The 20,989-nt window shown below is 28.1% G+C and overlaps 6 protein-coding genes across 16 annotated transcripts in view; 3 read left to right on the top strand and 3 right to left on the bottom strand.

Moving 5' to 3' along the window:
* Positions 1–615: 615 nt before the first annotated feature.
* Positions 616–3,724, bottom strand: LOC106783710 (ectonucleoside triphosphate diphosphohydrolase 5). 3 transcript variants are annotated; one of them, XM_014742493.1, is made up of 4 exons: positions 3,461–3,724; positions 1,240–2,388; positions 984–1,160; positions 616–866 (listed from the first exon to the last, which is right to left on the bottom strand). In XM_014742493.1, the coding sequence occupies exons 1-4, from the start codon at positions 3,479–3,481 to the stop codon at positions 789–791; spliced, it is 1,425 nt and encodes a 474-aa protein (XP_014597979.1). In that variant the 5' UTR covers positions 3,482–3,724; the 3' UTR covers positions 616–788. The 3 variants fall into 3 exon arrangements, with proteins under 3 accessions (XP_014597979.1, XP_014597981.1, XP_014597980.1); XM_014742495.1 differs by lacking the exon at positions 3,461–3,724 and adding an exon at positions 2,792–2,965; XM_014742494.1 differs by lacking the exon at positions 3,461–3,724 and adding an exon at positions 2,495–2,749.
* Positions 3,725–4,751: 1,027 nt separating this feature from the next.
* LOC106783694 (mitochondrial 2-oxodicarboxylate carrier) lies at positions 4,752–6,788 on the top strand. 3 transcript variants are annotated; one of them, XM_014742471.1, is made up of 7 exons: positions 4,752–4,766; positions 5,101–5,373; positions 5,441–5,547; positions 5,627–5,689; positions 5,781–6,071; positions 6,142–6,287; positions 6,433–6,788. In XM_014742471.1, the coding sequence occupies exons 2-7, from the start codon at positions 5,196–5,198 to the stop codon at positions 6,551–6,553; spliced, it is 906 nt and encodes a 301-aa protein (XP_014597957.1). In that variant the 5' UTR covers positions 4,752–4,766; positions 5,101–5,195; the 3' UTR covers positions 6,554–6,788. The 3 variants fall into 3 exon arrangements, with proteins under 3 accessions (XP_014597957.1, XP_014597958.1, XP_014597956.1); XM_014742470.1 differs by lacking the exon at positions 4,752–4,766 and adding an exon at positions 4,826–4,978; XM_014742472.1 differs by lacking the exons at positions 4,752–4,766; positions 5,627–5,689 and having other exon boundaries at positions 4,815–5,373.
* On the bottom strand, positions 6,626–8,088 carry LOC106783695. The gene is made up of 3 exons (XM_014742473.1): positions 7,483–8,088; positions 7,067–7,385; positions 6,626–6,915 (listed from the first exon to the last, which is right to left on the bottom strand). Exons 1-3 carry the CDS (start codon positions 7,828–7,830, stop codon positions 6,836–6,838), a joined length of 747 nt encoding a protein of 248 aa, XP_014597959.1. The 5' UTR covers positions 7,831–8,088; the 3' UTR covers positions 6,626–6,835.
* Positions 8,089–8,510: 422 nt separating this feature from the next.
* LOC106783693 (wiskott-Aldrich syndrome protein family member 3) lies at positions 8,511–17,060 on the top strand. 5 transcript variants are annotated; one of them, XM_014742464.1, is made up of 10 exons: positions 8,511–8,893; positions 9,650–9,880; positions 11,291–11,634; positions 11,769–11,922; positions 12,002–12,116; positions 12,384–12,416; positions 13,485–13,777; positions 13,853–14,163; positions 14,245–14,661; positions 14,752–17,060. In XM_014742464.1, exons 3-10 carry the CDS (start codon positions 11,361–11,363, stop codon positions 14,931–14,933), a joined length of 1,779 nt encoding a protein of 592 aa, XP_014597950.1. In that variant the 5' UTR covers positions 8,511–8,893; positions 9,650–9,880; positions 11,291–11,360; the 3' UTR covers positions 14,934–17,060. The 5 variants fall into 5 exon arrangements, with proteins under 5 accessions (XP_014597950.1, XP_014597955.1, XP_014597951.1 ...); XM_014742465.1 differs by lacking the exon at positions 8,511–8,893 and adding an exon at positions 8,903–9,072; XM_014742468.1 differs by lacking the exon at positions 8,511–8,893 and adding an exon at positions 9,081–9,534.
* A 1,536-nt stretch (positions 17,061–18,596) lies between these two features.
* Positions 18,597–19,793, bottom strand: LOC106783684 (40S ribosomal protein S21). The gene is made up of 4 exons (XM_014742455.1): positions 19,697–19,793; positions 19,547–19,605; positions 18,802–18,937; positions 18,597–18,701 (listed from the first exon to the last, which is right to left on the bottom strand). Exons 2-4 carry the CDS (start codon positions 19,594–19,596, stop codon positions 18,636–18,638), a joined length of 252 nt encoding a protein of 83 aa, XP_014597941.1. The 5' UTR covers positions 19,597–19,605; positions 19,697–19,793; the 3' UTR covers positions 18,597–18,635.
* Positions 19,794–20,346: 553 nt separating this feature from the next.
* The window catches only part of LOC106783683 (probable multidrug resistance-associated protein lethal(2)03659), an 11,786-nt gene continuing 11,143 nt past the window's right edge, over positions 20,347–20,989 (top strand). For 2 of the 3 annotated variants that reach the window (XM_014742449.1, XM_014742451.1), the window contains exon 1: positions 20,479–20,680. The gene's annotated coding sequence lies outside the window, so the exon portion shown is untranslated. Of the gene's footprint in view, positions 20,431–20,478; positions 20,681–20,989 lie in introns of those variants that run through there. The other variant, XM_014742450.1, reaches the window with a different exon arrangement.

Below are 20,989 nucleotides of genomic sequence, written 5' to 3'. Positions count from 1 at the left end.
TATATGCTTTGTTTGCATTACAGCAAGAAGGAGAAATTTTAGAAAGCAGTGTATTCATTATTTCACTCGACTTATATGAATATAATACAAATCATTAAATAGTAAAATACAATATACTTTTATGGTCATCGTAATAAATTGACGAGTTCATCAGATTTTAAAAAGAAAGTAAGATAAAATTTATTATTTTTTTCTGTTTTATACGAATCTTATTTAATACCTCTATAATTAATTGCATCGTTAAATGTACACATATCTTAATTTTATTTTTATTTAAATATATATCAGAAATAACGTTTCTATTTAAAATTATTTTATTCCTATTAGCGTAACATTATAACATTATTCATATTTGTGCGTATGTAGATTGTGTATATTACTGATGATACATCCTTCATTTATAAAACAGCCTTGACTTTAAAGCTTATAATTTAAATTTGAACTACTATGGTTTAAAACAATAATTAGATGAAAAAAAATTATTATTATAAAACAAACAATTTCATAATAAACGAAGCATTTAAATTCACTTGTTAATGTTAAAATTTATACTGAATAAGTCATAATATTATGAAAATAAAAATCTTAATATATTAATATTTATTAAGAATATAATATTAATAATTTATAGTTTCCCATTGTAAAGTTTCTATAAATTATATTTTGTAAAACTTGACTTGCATATTAAGATTTGCTGATATCAATGATATTCAATACTTTTACTAAAAATTGATAATTGTTCTATTTCACTAATTTTCCATTTATTAATATTGTATTTCCTATAAACGTTAAAGACCATTTTGTAATACGTTAAAGGCAGCTCCTAAAGCCCAACTTAATTCATGTCCATTGATTTTCTTATACAACTGCAAAAAAACATTCATTTCATTAACCAAATATAATTTTATATATTTTTTATTTATATTTTAGACTCATATCATTGTTTAAATAAATATATATATATTCACATAAATTTTACTTACAAATAACCTTGTAGAAGGATCTAAGCCAAAACCATTATGTAACAAGACATAAATAAATGTCAAATCCAAGCACATAAATGGTTGATCTGTATTAGGATAATCACAAGTTTCCGTAGCTTGTTTCAAAAAAGCACCTAAGTGTATAGCACCACCAGTGAAGGGATCTATTAAACCTACCTGTAGTAATTAATTATTAATTTAAATTAAATTATATAGAGAATAGAAAAAATAAAAAAACTAAAATATACAAATTTACCTCAGTCGCGCGTTCGAAATAATAAGAAAAAGCATATATTTCATGAGTGTTTAGTCCTATTGGCTTATTGCTTATTGTATTGACATATTCTTCTATAATCTTTAAACATTTTGAAAATCTTACAATCGGTCTATTCTCATCACCTCCTGCGAAATTTTGTGTCTTAACTGTTTTAAGTGTTCCATTAACAGGTCCTTTTACTATATAATTTTTTCCTCCATAACTCCATTCAGTATTTACAATTGGATTTATGCATTCTGATCTGATTACTATTGGGCCCTTTTCAGTAGTATTTTTTATATTTATTCCATGCATCAAAATTTCTTTTCTAGCTGCCATTAAACCCATTCCTAAATAGCTATGCGTATATACGCTCATATTATGACTAAAGGCATTAATAGCATAGACATGTTCTTTCAATTCTTTTATTTGCATTTTATTTGGTGCAAAAGTTACTTGTGTAGAGCCTCCACCAAGATCAAGTGCAGCTACTGTGTTTTCAGATGAATGAGAATTAAGTTTATCCAATAAGAAATTTACAGTGAACCAAGAAAAAATTCCTTCACTGGCTCCATCCATTATAGAAATAGCATTTTTGGATACTTTAAAGCCAGATGATTCAAAAAGTTTACTACATTCTTCAAGTATATTATTTGCTTTATGTCCAGGCAATAATCTGAGGCCAGCAGTAGCCTTCATACTAAGTGGTGTATTAACCCATTCTGATTGTGGTATCACCGTCTTTGCTTTTTCCAACAATTTAATAAGAGATTTAGCAGCAAATTTAGGATCGTCAGCGAATGCACTTAATCCAGGTTTGGTATCACTATATAATTCAGCATCCAGTACTAGATGACGATTTAGAATTGACTCGTGGAAACTAAATGCTAATACACGACTACCAGTAGATCCAGCATCGATGATAACAACATAAAAAGGCTTTTGTATATTTAATGAAAATGCTAATGTGTCAATAACTTTACTACCAATTCTTATTGGCTTTAAATCATTTGCTATTGCAATATAACCAAGGAATAATGCACCAAGTAAAGCAACTATTATAAAATATTTTCTCCCAAGTTGGTTGGTACTTTTCTTCGTACTGGATGATGATACATTTTCATAGACTTTTTCATTTCCAGACTTCAGCTAAAAACAGAATATCAATAAAAGAGAATATAGATATAAACAATATTTCTAAAAATAATTAAGCATAAAATTTGCATCATAAACATAGTATCATAATTAATAATACCTTAATAATTATACGCATTCGACTTTAAATTTTATAATCAAAATAAAATACTGTTAATAAGATTCAATATTTTTAAAATAACGATATACATGAAACTAAAATATGTCTGTCATATATTAAACAAATGAAGAAAAGAATGAATAAAAAGATATGTCAAAATAAATAATAAATAAACAAAAATAAGATAAATAATGTTAGGAACACTTTATGTATAAATAAAGTTTAACCACGAATCATGCAACGATAAAAGAGGACACATGCAAAAGCAAAACATCGAAGTGCATAATTATAACTCACAAGTCTATATTGCATCTAGTGTACACAGAGCGCGTGTTTCTTTAGAAAAAACGAAATATTCTAATTATATCTTAACAATAAATGAAATTGTTTTGTGTCATAAACCTCTCATCGTCCATATTTCTGTACAATATAACAAATGTTGGAATAGATAAGAATACATTCTATCTTTACGCGAGTATATATACGTTTACATGCAACATATATATAATATATGATATATATGTATACACTTCTTGGCGCGATGTACACGTGGCTTTTGGTTCCTATATTATATATGTGTGTAAACAGTGTGTATATATGCATGTGCTGTATCAAGAAGTGACGAAGAAAAGTATAGTAAAATAGTAATAAATCTATTTCATAGCTTGCATTTATAATTTCATCATAATAATAATCACATCAATAGTGTATATAGTAAGTAACGTGTAACATAGTTCGTAAAAAAACATTATTATTTGTAGAAATAATTGTGAAAGGAGAAAAAATATAACAGTTTTATCCCAAAAAAAGAAAAAAATGAACTCTCTCATAGAAATTAGATTCGATAAATTGAATTACGCAATCTTTCTAGAATTTTAGAAACTAATTAATAACTGTAACTATATATATATATATATAATGTTTGAATGTATATATATATACAATATATATACTTATATTAGATACCTTTCTCTGTCTCGCACTCATTTTGCCTGATTGTTTACAATAAAATTAAAATTAAAAATAAGTAATATAGCAGTGCAGATTCTAGTGAGACGCACGTCAAAAACTAATTGTTACTGCTTGACGAAGATACTTTGAACTCGTCGTCGTCTCGAATATTTTACACAACAAGGAACCTATTGAAGTCCAGTATATATTGAAATCATCGTGATCTGGCAGTATACGATAACATTTCCAAGGTCATTCCCACTTATGATATTTTTTTACAAAATATTATATTTCAATAAATACATATAAAAATTATTTATTTATATGTTTATACGTTTACATATATCTTTTTATTTTTACATAATTTATTTATTTATTGCGATAAAAGAAATAATAATAATAATAATTAACGTAGAATTATTATGTATTGTAGTAAGAGAGTTGTTCATAACCTATTATCTATTTACACATAATTGTAGGTTAAAAGTGATCTATATCTGTTTTCGTTCATCTTTAATCAGTAATTGAGAGTTAAATCTCTTATTTTCGACAATTTGATATCTTATCTTATAGGGTATTTTTTGAACGAATTTTTATTAGCCAATATATTTTGTCTATTTTCTTTACGATATTAAATTTGTAGCCTTGACGTATGAGCCATTAACAGGTCAAAGTGATTAACTCCACTTTTAAAATATTTTAAAATTTCAGTGTCACAACGTTTGATAGATATGCTTAACTTTCAATATTTCAAAATAAATTTTCTTAATAATTAAACGTAATACACTGCTTTACTATTTCTGTTGTGGAGTTAATTGATTTTGAAAATATCAGTGATTTGTACGATAGGATTACAATATAATCTAATAATAATATATTATTTCATTTTCTTGTGTATAAATAGAAATTCTGTATTGAGTCTAAATATGGTATATGTGTAAGAATAGCATAAAGTTTTTCTTATGTAGTTGTGTGTATGCTATGTAATAAACAATAAAGTATTTATAGAGAACATTTGAGAAATATTTTTTCATGATAGATTAATTTAATTATATCTACATAAAATGTTTTTTCTTTTCTATAATTAGTTTAAGTAATTATAGCAGTAACAGTTATTCTTTTGTTCATTTAATAGTTATCTATCATTTTATTTTGTAATAGTGCTTTTATTTATTCTCTTACATTTAGAAATAAAAGTGCAATTATGTAATATGTAAGATAAAGTAATTTATGATACATTATTATTTAAAAATGCATTATCATTAATGATAAAGAAATGCTGTATGCGAAAATTGTTTTGCTTTACTTAAAAAGATAATTGGTAAAATTATATATATATAAGTTTCTTATTCATTATGTAAATTTATCGAATAGTTAATCATGCATTTGGTGCAATGAAATTTATTAAGAAACTGTTCTGAAAAAATAACTAGAAAAGTCTTAGAGGTTAGAGTTGTTAAATGTAAAAATAGATTGCAAGTCAGTAAACACATTTATAGCATGTGTTCATAGTAGAAAAATCCCGAGTGTTCTGTAAGTTCTTTTCATTCAAGAGAAAGCTCTCTTACAATGGATACTATCAATATCAGACAGTCTTAGTTAACACATCATATAAATTTATATGGAATTATTTATGTATATTATTTTATTCGTAGTGAATGTTCCTATAAATATATGGAATAAAAATTGTTGATTATTGTGATATTAATAAGTTATTATAAAAGATGTTAAAAATAAAAAGCTAAAAAAGATGTATCAACAAAAAGTACATCCGCAAAGGAATTTGATAAAAGAAGGCATCATACAAATTGGTGCCGGTGGTTCTGCAGGCTTTGTTGAAGTTTGTATAATGCACCCAATGGATCTTGTCAAAACACGATTTCAACTTCAAGTTAGAATGCAAGCAGCAGATGCCACCTACTATACAGGTACTTATAACGTGATTATAAAAATCATCTTAAATCAGTTATTTAATTTTCTTTCTTATTACTATAGGAATTATAGATTGTATGCATAAGATGTGTAAATCTGAAGGTGTTACTGCGCTTTGGAAAGGGTTGCTTCCACCAATTATCGTAGAAACACCTAAAAGAGCAGTGAAAGTATGCATTGAACAATTTAGTAATCAAGATCTTTTTTAATTATATTATGATTCATTTGTTATAATTTTTGTTCTTTTAGTTTTTTACATTCGAACAATACAAACAGTTCTTCTTATTTGGTGCTGCGTCACCTAGTCCTTTGGTAACAATGATTGATTGGATCATTATTTTGATTAATATATATATTTATATATTCTCTAAAACAGAAGTTTTTAAAATAAAAATTATTGTAGACATTCTCATGTGCTGGCTTTTTTGCTGGAGTTACTGAGGGTGTTTTAGTAAATCCTTTCGAAGTTATCAAAGTAAAACAACAATCAAATCGTGTTGGAAGACCTTCGACTGCTATCGTAACAAGAGAAATTATATCAAAATATGGATTTGGATTAAATGGACTTTATAGGGGACTGTCTGCTACTATAATGAGAAATGCTGTATTTAATTCTTTTTATTTTGGATTTTATCATTCTGTAAAAAATTATATACCAGTAAAGAAAGATCCTTTGCTCGAATTTGGAACTAAGGTAATTATGACATAATGTTTATGAACACTTCTTATATTATGTTTTTAATAAAATATTATTGATTGCTTAGGTCGGTTTAGGTTTCGTATCAGGAACGGTAGCTTCTTGTTTAAATATACCTTTTGACGTTGCTAAAAGTCGTATACAAGGGCCACAAGGAAATATACAATACAAAGGAACACTAAATACTATTTGTATTATTTATAAAAATGAAGGGTATGGTATTATCGTTTCATATTGCCTATAAATTGATAGAATAATAAATTTTAATTATTTAATTATAGTTATTTATTATTATATTTGATATTAAAAATTAATTATTATTTATATATATATTTCATTAGTTTTTTTTATATTTTAGATTTAAAGCTTTATACAAAGGTTTATTGCCAAAAGTATTGAGATTAGGCCCAGGAGGAGCTATTATGCTTGTAGTTTATGATTATATGCATGTCTATCTTACTGAGAAGTTTTCATATTAATTTCTAAATTTGATGCTGTGTACAATAAGTACATAACATTAAGTAAATCAATAAGTAATACATATTATTTTACAGTGTAATAAAAAATGTGCATTTTGTTACAATAACAATAATAATCTAATAGTTTTGTACTTTATTACAGAAAATTTGTAATTATTTTGTAATAATACTTTCCACTAATTGTAACTTTTGTAATAATTGTAATAATAATTTCCAATTTATATTTAATCTCATTATTGTATTTTTAGGATTTCTTTATAACAAAAAACATAAATTTCATGTTTAATCACCTAATATTGAATCTAATAAGATGTCAAAATCATTTGACTTAGTCGATAAAGTAGCAGACTGTGTTTTGAGATCTAAAAATAAAAATTTGAAAATCATGAGTAAAATAAATTAGTTAATTCAATGATATGAGAGTTTCATAAAATATGCAAAGCATAAAGAGTCTACATATATATATAAAATTGTACTATATATATATAAAAATTGTTTTAAAAATTAAATTACCATTTTTAAACTGTATGTTTGGTAAAGGCATTTGTTTTATATTACTTTGTAAGGTAGGTGATTCAAGAGATAACAAGAAATCTAAATCTTCTTCTGTATCATCATTTTCATTTCGTTCCCCAGCTACGGTTGTTTTATTATCACTCATAGTCTTTTTAAAACCTAAATTCATGTCTAGCTGCTCTTTACTTTTACTCTCTAATGATCTATTAAGATTTGTTACGTCAGATGAATCTGAGATTTCCAAATTAGACAAAATATTCTTATAAGTTTTTTTTCCTTCTTCAACAACATTGTGAAAACTTGTTAATTGATCAACCTATGGTGATAAAACGTTATACAAAATGCATAAATTATTTATTGAACAAATACATAAAGACAAATGTTATGTTTAATGTCTATATGAAAACGCTTACTGTGAAATATTTATCTTCTATTTGAACGCATTCGTTAAAAGGTATGCACCTCATAGCAGCAGAAACTAAATTTAAATCTAAAGTAAAGTAATCAAAGCATCCTAATACATCAGCAGACCAATTCTTTTCAGATTTAAGAACAAGCTGCCCATCCACTGAAGTTGGTATCTTTGTAAGAGATTCAAAATCTTTACTGTCATTATTAGTTTCTGCAATATCGTATGCAGCATAAGATTGTTTAGGTTGGACTAATAACTTTGATTCTTTTTTAGGTTCTTCTGTAGGTTCGATTTTCTTTTGTGAATGTTTTCCCCGACCTCTTTTGCTATGATTTTTCACATTACTCATGTTTTTATAATATAAAAATACACAGGTTAGGTTAGCTACAGATATTATTTATTTTTGTTATTTTTGCGCTTTGTTATTTAATCTTTTTTATTTTATTTGATAGAAATTTGAACATTCCTCGAATTATAAAAACATAGGTCACAAACACAATATATTGGGATAACAGAATTATAAAAATAGGAGATTTAACAAAATTAACCGGAAGTGGCGTTAAATTTGAAATGGCTGACATGACCGATATTTTAATAATTTCTAAAAGTTCTTACTATGAAGTTATGTAAATAAAAATGTATAAATATAAATAATAAATTATTGTGTTGTGTGAAAAGTCATTAAAAAAAAATAATGTCAAGTAACATCGATGTCTTTTACTTGTAAATTATACATAAACAACGCACAATTATACGCAGTGGTGGAATTATAGGTTAAGAGAATATTAATGAAATAACGAAGTACATATATTGATGTAAATTGAATAATTAATGCCATGCCATGACACAACATTTTTTTTAACTCGAAAATAATTTGTAAACATAATATTTTAAAAATTTGTCACATTTGAAAAAAGAAAAAGAAAATGATATAATATCGCTTGAGCATAGTATCATTTTTAATAATAGCGATTAAAAATGATTTCTAACAAAAATAATCGAATAATCAAAGTATTCGTATTCAAAATTTCCCGCGATTTCGATTTGTGTGTTGTTGCATTGATGTAACGGGAGTAACTCAGTCAGTTGCTTGTCATTCGGTCGGTTGGTTGGTCTCTCGGTTTGTCCACGGTTGGTTGAAAAGAACAGCGCCGTGGTGAACAGCGTTCGAACGTTTACGATTAGAAAAATAAATTGAACGTAAAAAACTAAATACGAATGAAATAAATTAACAGGATATTCATCTTTGATTAGTGAGAACGTGTTGTTGTTATTACTTTTATAGGAGTAAATGAATTCTTATCGTTGAAAGAACGCAATTATAAATGGGGTGGGGGGTGTGGTACGTTTCAATGATCGTACTACGTTGACCGACATTATGCGTATACGTGAAGTTAGCCATGCTGAATATGGTGAGTTAACGATGGGTGTAAGAAGTCTCGCAAGAGAACGTGACACGTCTTGTCAGTTGATGCAAGACAAAAGTTACAGTAGTAAACGTAGCGGGGTGGGGCGTGGCGCAGTGTGAGAACGAGAAAGAAAGAAGGAAGGAAATGCTTTGGTGAAGTGAGATGAGATGAAATGAGAAGAGGTGGGGCGAGAGAAAATATGGCGAATCGAAACGAGAAGAATGTCTTAGTCTTTCGTTTTGCACATGTTTAAAGGCTTTCTAACGCGATGATATAATTTAAAAATGATTTTAAGGGAAATGACCTAAATCTAGTTAACGCTTTTCCTTCTGTATTGATTTTCAATGTTCTTTAACTCGAAAGTATCGTGTTTATAGTCTAGCAATAACTGTAGAACTTTAGTTAATGTGAGATACAAATTTTAAAGAATATCAAAGTTCTGCATAGATGAATTGATAAATAGATAAAAAGGGTTGTAGTTGCAAGTAAAAGCCTTGATAGTTTCATATGTTTTATCTGTCGATTAATAAAATCAGTAAAAAAGATAGTTACATGAAAGAGTTGGGTGGGAGGAGATCAAAGCGCCATCGCGAGGCTGGGAACAGAATTACGGGGTGACACATGGCCGCCGGGGTGGTAGCTACGTAGGGGGTGATTTCTTCTCCTTATCAATCGAAATGAATAAAATGTTTTACTTTTGAAAGTTTCTCTCTAACGATTTTGGGGTGTTCATATAGTCAATCTTATTTCTCCTAACAGGTGTTTAATGTGAACAAGAAAGAAAGATAGTGTTCCGCCATGACAGTAGTGGCAGATTTAAGAGGACGAAACTGTAATTAATCATGCCCACTTATATGTGATATTATATCGCTGGAATTGCGTGTAAATGTTTGTACCGTGATGAACACTATTTTAAAAAGTTTAAAAAATTGTGGATTTGTATCTTCACATATAGTTGCATTATGTCATCATCTAATCTCAAAATATGAGGTATGAATGCTTTATTAATTCTAAATAAATATGTCAAAAATGATTTATTGTCTCCAATTTACTTGTCATTCGAAAAGTCTGCTTAACGTTTTTCTAATCTTTTCCAATCTTTATTCATATTTAAAGTGAATTATCTTGCTCTTACTAGTCAGTTTGCAATTAGTTATTATTTGCAAATACTTAAACATTCTGTGGTAATTTAACTTTCCTATATTAATATACATTTTCAACTCATTACTTTCAAGTTTCTGCAGTATAAACACTTTCACAATGTAATAAAAAAATTATATTATTCTTATATGAGTTTTTCACAAGAGAGACAAATTAATTTTTAAACATTTTATCATCAAAGCATTTAATTAATACTTAACCTTTTATATTTAAAACAAATTTATTTAATAATCAGATTTATGTCAGTTCAACAATAAATTAGATTACTTTATCAATTTTATCTTCTTTTTATTTTATAGAATAATCAATGACACACTATTTTCAATTATAATTTCCTTTTAAACATTTTCTGATTGTTCCTTTTCTGTTAGCTAATATTTATTTATTATTTATAGTTATTTATATTGCATATAAATATGTTTGAATATGTTCATATGTATTGATTTATTATTACCTTAAATATCTCTTTTACCAATTGATTTATTTATTTCATTCATCGTCGTATATTTGCTGCTAACCGCATGATATATATCGTTTGTCCTTCCATTCCTATGGTTTTATCTTTATTCCTTACTGCGAACGGAGATAAAAATCTCGCGATATTAGATTTCCTATCCTTATATAGTACCTTGCATTTAAGCGATTGCGAAGTATAGATCGATCATGGCATATAAATACCAGTATCTAACACTTCACGATCCGTTATATGTAAGTAAGTACATTCGAATTCTACACCGTAGAAACGATTGTAAAGATGCTCTCAAGCGTATATTAATCCTAACGTTTCCTTTTCTGTCTCCGCGAGTATCGCCTTTCGCAGGTCGTTAGACTTTTATTTAACGTAACTCGATCGTACTTGGCTCTTATTTATTGTTTTATTTTTCTTTTCCAAATGAACACTCGAATAAATTAATAATAATAATGTATACATATGTATATATATATATAAATAAATATACAGGATGTCCCAAAAGTAACTTTACCATGAAAAGAAAAAAATAACACAATTACAATTAATATTATAATATAGTTTATTAATAAAATTACAATATTTTTTTGTTAATAAAGTACAAGCATACAAAGTTATTAAAAGAAATATTTGAAATATTCTATCTATAATATATATTTGTATATCGTTGTTCTATCTCTCTTCTATCATTTATTATAAGTTAATTGAGAAATTGAAATAGATAAAAAAATATCCAAAAAGTTTAATAATATAAAAATGTCTTATTGCAGATTCTAAAAGAATGGTGAATTATTTACGAAGCCTAGTCAAAAGGATCGTAAAGTAAAATTAATCGAAAAAATGCCTCTACCAAAAAGATTGGTGGAACCTGTTCACGTTGCACGTGGAACAATACCAGATGATTATCCATTGCCATCGGAATTAGAAGCTGTTACTAATGGTACTTTGGCTAATACCATTAGACAACTCTCTAGCCTTTCACGGCATGCCGAAGATCTCTTTGCAGAGCTGACCAGGGAAGCTCATGCGTTAAGTGAAAGGGCAAATTCTTTGCAAGCTAGGATAGATCGATTGGCTGTCAAAGTCACTCAACTTGATAGCAATGTCGAGGAAGGTTGGTGGTCCACCAAAAAATATTTTATAATTAATGATTTATTTCGTTATTTAATAAACGTGTAATTACTGTTATTATTCTAAACGAGTATTGTCATGTAACTTAAGATTAATATTGATACATTTGTTATTTAGTGTCACTACAAGATATACACATGAGAAAAGCATTCAAGAGCTCAATCGTTTTTGATCAACAAGTAGTTTCAAGAGAGTCGATGCCAACAGCAATGTTAGAAACTTATCGTCAATGCGACACACCACCACCTTTAGATAAACTCAACATTTATAGGTACATATATATATATATATTTGTGTGTGATGCTAGTCAAATAGGAGTAAATATTGATTGATGAAATTTCGTTTTCCAGAGAGGATGGAAAAGATGGATTAAAGTTCTACACGGATCCAAATTATTTCTTTGATCTATGGAGTCAAGAGATGTTAAAAGATACTGAAAAGAAATTACATGATCGAGGGAAAAAGGTAAATTATCATTGTTGGAACATTTTATTTCTTAACGCGTGCACCTCGATATCAAATATTATATGTACAATTATTTTTGAAGAATATTACGTTCATTAATTTTTATTTTATAGTTTATATTTTAATGTTAAAACTTTGTTATTTTTGTAAAGACACATTAATGTGCCTTCGGGGTGCACGAAACATATGAGTTAAACTCTCAATATTGTATGTATATATTGATATTGCAATTGCTAACTATTTGGAACTCTATCCCGTTCGTTATAGACTGAAACAGAATATGCCGAACCATACAGAAAGGCAAGTCGATGATTTGGATCTTTGTAGTTTTATTTTATTCCCCTGTTAAATCATGAATACTAAATAATCGATCAGTCACACACTCATCAGTCTCACTTCTCTGTGGTTTTATCCGATCATTAACCACTTATCTTTCTCTCTTTCTCTTTCTCTCTATTTTTCACTTTCTATTTCTCTCTTTTTTAAGCTGACTAGAAATTGCGTTAGTTGCTCGCTTTCAAAGTTTGTAGTTTATGCCCTAGGTAATAGCAAAAGCCAGTGACTTTTTTCATTTTTAGTGTTTGCTCTTCACAGATCAATTGTTTCAAGCCGATTTCACTTTCGACTTTAAAAAACATTTGATCTCTGTTGATTCATATAAAATCCCTTGATATGTCAGTGCTAACAAAGGACTTCACTCGAGAGTTTATAATTTTTTTTCTTACTCTTTTTCTTAAACTAATGATTTTGATTAATAAAAAAGAGTACTCCTTCACTCGGGTGATTCCCTTGTACATTACAAAATGTCACACAATATTCACATTTCATTGTCACTTTGTCGATCGTTGCAACGCTGTCCTTTTTGCAAGTAATGCAAGTTTTGAATGTTACAACTCACAAGGGTCTATGATTATTATGATGTTTCGGTTTTACGCAATCAATTATCGATCCTTCATCTTCGTTATTCAATTGTTACACTTTTTATGTAGGAAATAAAACTTTATTGTGATCAATCTTTACGAACGATATCACAACAATTATACGATATTATTTAACAACATCACACGTGTGATTCTTGATTATAGGAAACCATATTTCCTACATATTTGTTGCATATTTATTGACTGATTCAGCACTACTAACATACGTACACATATATATACTTTGGACAAATATATTTAATAGATGATAAAAACCAACAGAGACGATGGTTTGTATTTCTAACGAAGCTCAATCAGTCAAATGAGTTCCTTCAAATTGAAATAATTATGCTTGTTTTCATGCAAACATATCTTTAAATGGGAAACTTGAATAACAACTAGGAATATTTTTTTATATATATGTATTTTTCTTTTTTCTACGCTATAGCCTCATAGACCACGGAACGAAGGTAGTAGTGGTGGAGGTAGACACAAGAAGCGTGTAAGACAGCCTCATAATACAAGGGAAAGGCAGAGACAATTAGCAGTTGGTCATGGGGAATATATAATGCCAACACAGGGGGTTCAATATAGAGCACCTCATAACATGACTGATGAAGCAATGATGGGGATGGTTGTGACCGAATCAAGACCACCCAGACCAAACAGTATTGAACTTAGACGAAGTTATCCACCAGAGGAGCAACACTTGTATAGTCCTTCTTCCTCTGATCATTACAGGTTGGTAACGTTAACTTATTAGATAAATCTTATAAGATTTGAAAGGATGGATTATCACCTATTACTCTTTTATAGGGCAACAAATTCTGTTTCCCATGGTTACGAAGAAAACGTATATGGTTCTCATTATGCTTCTGGTCAAGGCCAACAAGGTAGTGAAACTTATCAGAGTCCAGGTGGACAAAGTACACCTAGTAGAAGTGGTAGATCGCGACCTTCTCAGCCACCTCCTGCTCCACCAAGCAATACTTCTAGTAATTCAACTCCCACGGTAGCCTCGGCTAATAATACTCCTACCAGAGGGAGATCTATGAGCACTGGTAGAGATACGCTTCCACCACCACCTCCTCCTCCAGGAGAAACGATGTCTCCACCTTCTATGAATGGTGTGTTATATTTAAACAAATTTTTTCCTTTTATCACATATATATAAAACAAAACTAATAAAAGCATAAATGTTTTTTTAGGTTCGATACCATCTCATTTATTAAATAGAAATGGAAGTCGTCCAAACAGTCCGTTACCGAGTCATCATTCGACTCCTACTCCTCCAAATCACTCGGCACAAATTGGTACAGACGAAACAGATCCCGTCTCTCAAGATTTACCACCACCACCTCCAACACCTGATCCTACACCACCAAGGCCTATTTCTCCGCCATGTAATATTCCTCCTCCTCCTCCGCCACCACCTCCACCGCCAGCAATTAATGGTACACCGCCACCAGTACCATTGACGAACGGAGATATTGCCAAAATGATAGCCATGTGTCCACCAAAATTAAAACCATTGAAAAGTATCGATGGACAATTACGAAAGTCCGTCAATCCGAATATCCCATTGGTAGATCCGAGGAATGATTTACTTAAAGCGATAAGAGATGGTAATTTATTCTTGCTAATTTATTTGATTTTTATTTATTAATCTTGATGCACATATATAAATTAAAAAATATTCATTTTGAATGACTTAGGAATTAAATTAAGAAAAGTAGAAAAAATCGAGCAGAAGGAAGTAGAACGTGTTAATGCATTGAACGATGTTGCATCCATATTGGCTCGTCGTGTTGCTGTCGAATTTAGTGACAGTGATTCAGCTTCTGAAAGCGAATGCGACAGTGAAGGATGGGGCGAACAAGAAACGAATCTCGCGTGACCCACCTCTTTTCCATCTGCCGCCACTGTCTCCTAGAGAAATAATCGAGGAGCTACCTTTTTATTTTCTTGATGAATTTTATTTTGGATCATCTACAATAATCAGAATTGTCGAATTGATCTATCCAAGGTACAAGATCATAAAGTAAGCATAATGTTTATGGATATTTCGTTTTTTTTTTTTAATTTTTTTTTTTAAATAGATAATTGCACGAGTGAAGTTAGAAATCATTTGATAATATACTACCAGAACGTGAGAAATTAATAAATATGTCGTAAATAAAATGATTTCTATTTGGGTGTGACGAACTTTGATTTTATCACACGACTAAAATTATTCATGTAGAAATAAAAAGCCAAAGAACCTTGCATATTTATAGATTAATTTTTGTTTATTTTTGTATTTTGTATGTTTTAATCTTGCCACAGATGTAATTTATGAATTAAAAAGCGATATACAGTACATGAAAGAATACTATAGTTTTTTGTTTCTCTTTTTTTTATGACGAAGATTAAATTTTATGATTAATTAAAAATATATATGTAATTGATAGAGCAGCAAGAAAGCTAGATAAGAGACAAAGTTTATATTTAACAATATAAAATGATCACACACATCGTGTTTTCTTAGGATATATAGAAATTCTAAAATAATATAAATATTAATTAAATTATTAAAGGGGGGTTCAATACCAGTATAACTTGTACATTTAATAACTTTGATCGTATATTCCTTGAAATTACAAATTATGAATTTTTCATTATTTTGCACACGCATAATCGTCATTTATAATCATAATATGACGATATGATCGAAGCGAGTAATAAAATATACTTGTGTATCCTAGAAATATAACGATATTACAAAACTATATGTTTCATTTTATGCAAGGTTCCAACGTCACACGTACGAATAATTTTGGATCAAATGATTTCAGATTATGTTAATGTATTAGTAAAAATAACGAAGAGTACATTCTTTGAATCTATACAAAAAAAAAGATAAAAAGAAAAAGAAAAAAGAAAATGAAAAAGAGATAGAAGGGATATACACGCACACAGAAAAAATATAAGCATCACTTTTATAAAATATTTCTCGATATTTGTCAGGGACTTATTGATGTCCTTCTTGGCACATTCCACAATAGCAATAAAGTCTAGTTAACGAATACTTCTTTTCAATTGGACTGTTTAACGATGGTATTAATGATACAATTTTCACAAAACATAGATGAAATAATAAACTTTGCATTATATATATATATATGATACTATATGCTATTAAGTAGGACGTACATGCATATATATATATATATGAAAAAGAGAAGATAAAAGCCAAAATACAGAGTTTATATTTTTTTCCTTCGTGTCATACATAAGTCTTGTAAAGTACTATACTTTGAACTAATAATTATAATTAGATAGTATCTATGTGAGATATCTGACATGAGCCGTTCATAGATCAAAGTGATTAACTCTATTTTTAGAATGTTTTAAACATTGTAGTGCCAAAAAGCACTTGCGGATAAATGCTTAACTTTTTGTATTACAAGAAAAAAATTCTTTATTAATTAGACTTAACACAGCTATAAATAACAAAAGTAAATAAAGTCGTTGAATGATAAATAATACAACAATGTATATAAACTTATCAATTTTTTCTACTTTTTGTTTCATAGAGTTAATCAATTTGACAAATGAGCAATACATCTAACAATTATTTGTTACCGTTTCGCCAGATGATGATCGACTCAAATAAAAACAGAATTATGTGGCGAATGGACAATATATTATTTCTCTACGCTCTATACGTATAAAAAAAAAATAAGAAAAAAAATAAAAAGAAAGAAAATGTGTCGTGTGTGCGTCCTACCGCAACGATAATGGTACATCGAGTTTTAACATTCGGTCGACGGTCTTGCTAATAAAAATAATAATAATAATAATCTTCCACGTCTATTGTAAGGAACATAGCGTTAGAGACTGTCATCGGATTTTTCGCTTGTATTATCAAGAGATATATCGAGAATATGTAATGAAACAAATGCTCCATTATATATAAGATTTAACGAAGTTGTTATTTAATAAAAATGAAAAAGAAACATTTTCTAGTATATAATGAAATTAAATGTATAATTAAATGTAACGACACGATGGTATATATATACATATATATAAATGATATATTAGTTAATATTGATATATTAACTAATGTATATATTTATATAATTAATATTATGCCGAATATGTTATTATTATACACTAACTTAACGTTGTTTGAAAGAAGCTATCTGTAATTTATTTTGCATCGATGTTCTAACTAAAGTTAGGGGTAAATAGTGGTTGCATCATCGCATAATCTTACGTGTTCCAGTAGAAATCTATCCCAATATAGATAGATATTTGGTAGAAATATTAATGGAAAAGTATCATCCTTCATCCAGTGGTTTACTCGGCTTACAGAATTATTCAAAAAATCTGGCCGATCTTCCTGTATTGTTATTAAAAAGTGTAATAACAAATGATACACCATAGACACATTCTTACATATATCATATTAATGATTTCATTAACTATTTTTAGCATGAGAATGGCCAATTTTCAGCGATTTAGAAACAGCTCTGGTGTATTTGGATGATAATCATATACTGAACGTAAAATGATTATGATACATATATATATATATATAAAGAAATGATTATTCCCTTAAATCACAAGAGAGAGAGATACGTATGAAAAGAAGTGTACAAATGCAACACGTAAATCTTATATATATATATATATACATATATATTTATGTCGTAATATGTTGATATATTGCTCAGCAAAATGATTTTATCTTTCTCAGAAGGAAACAAATAAAAAAGATAGAATCCTTTTTCTTTGCTTTAAGGATATTACGCTTCTATGAAGCTATATGCGTTAAATTATTGTAAAATTACGATATACCAATGTAAGCTAGCGATTTCCCAAAAGTGATAAATCATTGTTTTCATTTAGCAAGACGAATAATGAAAAAGATAAGATCACAGTCTCAATGGTCCTATGGATCGTATTGGCTTTGATCTTTTCTTGCTTGCATTAGGAGGAAACCAAAATAAAATGTGACGTCTCTGTGTAAACACGTGTTTCTAATCGATAAACGCTTTGTAAATTTAGCATCTAATGAGAATACTCCAACTACAAACAGAATCCACTCGCAACCTTATTTTCATACTTTCATTTTTTCATATATTGATAATGGCTTCAAGACATGAATTCTGCGATTATACAAAAAAAAATAAAAGTGCCAATAATAAATAATGGCATCGTGATAAATCTATTATGTTGAATAAGTCGATTTTTATGCCTGCGAAGTCATTGCGATAATAAAAACTTCTCTTTTTACACTTAAAGAATATCGATCTTACAAAAATAGAAACATATTACTTGAACAATAATCGCTATTATAATATATAATTACATTATTAATAATTACAAATTTGTAGTAAAACTGTACAGAATCAAATAAATTCGAAAATATCATCAGCTGTACTTTGGTTTTTGATGGTTTGATTTTTCTTTTTTAAATACATTATCATCAAAGATCAAAGAGTTATATGATATATTAACGACAAAATTATTAATTTTAAGATCGTTATTTCTGAATTTAAATTAACAACTATTGTTTTATTTATATAATTTTTATTAAAATAAAATTACATTAAAAGTTTTTAGGTAAGATTCCATCGTCTTTGGCAAGGCGAACTAAACAATCATCAGATTCACCCTGTAATAAAATTAAAATATTGATATAAAAAACATAAAATTTTTATATAGAATGATATATTATTAAATTTGTTTGTTAAATATTACAATTCAAAACATACCATGCGACGGATTGCTCCGCATATTGCATACATTTTGGTTGTATCTATCATACGTCCAGTTTCTGGATCTACTTCTGCCAAAGTCAATTGTATAGATGCATGATCTTTTGCATGTACAATACGATTGCTCGATGAGCTAAATAAGAAAAAATATTCGAATATAATATTATCAAATATATAAAGTTGTACGACTGATTATTATATGAGTTACACTATGCCAAATTATTAACCCAATAAAATAAATAGTAGAAAAAATTGGGAAAGTCATTTAATTTATTTCAAATATAAACAGTTAAGTATTGATCAAGAGTTTTGTTAATAAACTTTGATATATTATTAATAAATTCATACATTTATCCACAGATATAATGGAAGATATATCCAAAGAGCATCTGATAACTGTACCAGATTATAATTTTGTGGCTTGTTTTAGATAGAAAAATTTGTGAAAGAAAATATTGTATCATTTAATAAGCTTTATCATTGAGTAACGTAAATTTTTGCAGTAATATATCAGTGCAATTATACTTGCATTTTTTTGTCTACAATCTGTAATCTACATTTTCTATCTGCAAAATAAGAAGTTATAGTACAAGCCCAGTTACTAGATACATTATATACATAAATAGATTTGCTTTTTATTCATACCAAATATTGCTTATCATTCTTATTATAATAATTCATAAAAAGATTATATGTAGAGAAATGTATGATTCGTTCTTGAAAATGCACGTGCAATTCTTACCACTTTCTGGGAATATAAAGATCAACAACGTTTCCACCGTCGTCTTCCATTGTTTTCAACTGCAACGAAAATAATAAAAAGAAAATAAGATAATTTTGAATATTTTTTATCTTAATAAAATATAATTTTATATATTTGAAAAATGCTTACGAAAGATTAAGTTCGTTTAGAAATAGGCTAGGACGAAAAGAATGAAATCGCATCCGATTCGTATTACCAACGATTAAACTGGAATTATATGAAATATGTGAAATAAAATTCCCTAAGTTTTAATAATAACGAATCATCGAGTAGTATTCGTGAAAAGTAAAAATGATATCCCTAGACTATCGATGTTGCACAGAAGTGTTTTCGAATAAGTATTTTGTGTGTGTCTTGTTATTCTACTTAAAGCAGTATACAGGGTGTTCTTTTCAAAATCAAATATTTTGTATTAAAAGATAAATGTGTTAAATAAAAGTAGAACAAAGTTACGAATCAAAACGAACTATATTCGAATCTTTAATATAATAATATAAAATTCCAAGATTAGATTCGAAAGATATTCAAAGTGATTGATATTTCTTCAAATAAAACTATACATATTGATTATAGGATAATTCATTAGAAAACAAAATGAAAAGAAAATAAATCAGTGGATAGAATTGTTTTGATCTTCAATTGACCTTCAATAAGAAATTCACGATTCGAATGAGAACAATATAGAAGTCTTATCGTTAACGCGTTTAAACTCTCAATTGTTGTACAATTAATTACTTATTATAAAGAAGTGAAATCTAAAATTGAAATGCGTCGATTTGAAATGTAACACCTTGTATATAATCGAAATATACTTCTAGCTAAAATTTATTTTTCACTTAAAGGCGCTTCAGTCGTTAAAAAAGGTTGAAATCTTTTACATAAATGTAGAATTCGTTCAATTTCAGTAGGTTGTTCATGGTCACGTGTTTATAGTTCGGGGTTAATCAATGATACATGCGTTCTTTATTGCAGTCAAGCGAATGCTTTCTGCTTGGACGGATGTGTAGTTTTCATTTTGGTTGATAAAAGGATTGTTAGGCAATCGAAGAGTATGGGATCCTGACGCACAAAGCGTAGACGTCTTTTTTTACTTTCCATCTTTACTTTTACAAAGTAAGTAAAAACCCACATGTCTTTTCTAATTACTAAATATTTCATTATGTATATGTATATATATATATATATATATATTTTTTCTTTTTGCTTTTCTATATATATATCGAAGTGTAAATTAAATAAGGAAAATAACTTACGTGAATAACAGTGAGAATTATTTTTCTTTTCTGTACAATTCGATTACATAGCTATTTTTCGTAGCCTTGAACGATATAATGAGCTAAATCTTGAAAAACTATCGATCTCCATTCGAATTTCTTAACCGACTTATTTTTTGAATTTAATATATTTTAATATATATATTAT

Source organism: Polistes canadensis, unplaced genomic scaffold (genome assembly GCF_001313835.1).
Source record: "Polistes canadensis isolate GaletaPanama2010 unplaced genomic scaffold, ASM131383v1 scaffold_24, whole genome shotgun sequence".
Classification (NCBI taxonomy): domain Eukaryota; kingdom Metazoa; phylum Arthropoda; class Insecta; order Hymenoptera; family Vespidae; genus Polistes; species Polistes canadensis.
The sequence above is the reverse complement of the archived record's forward strand: the minus strand, read 5'-3'. Positions and strand labels throughout refer to the sequence as shown.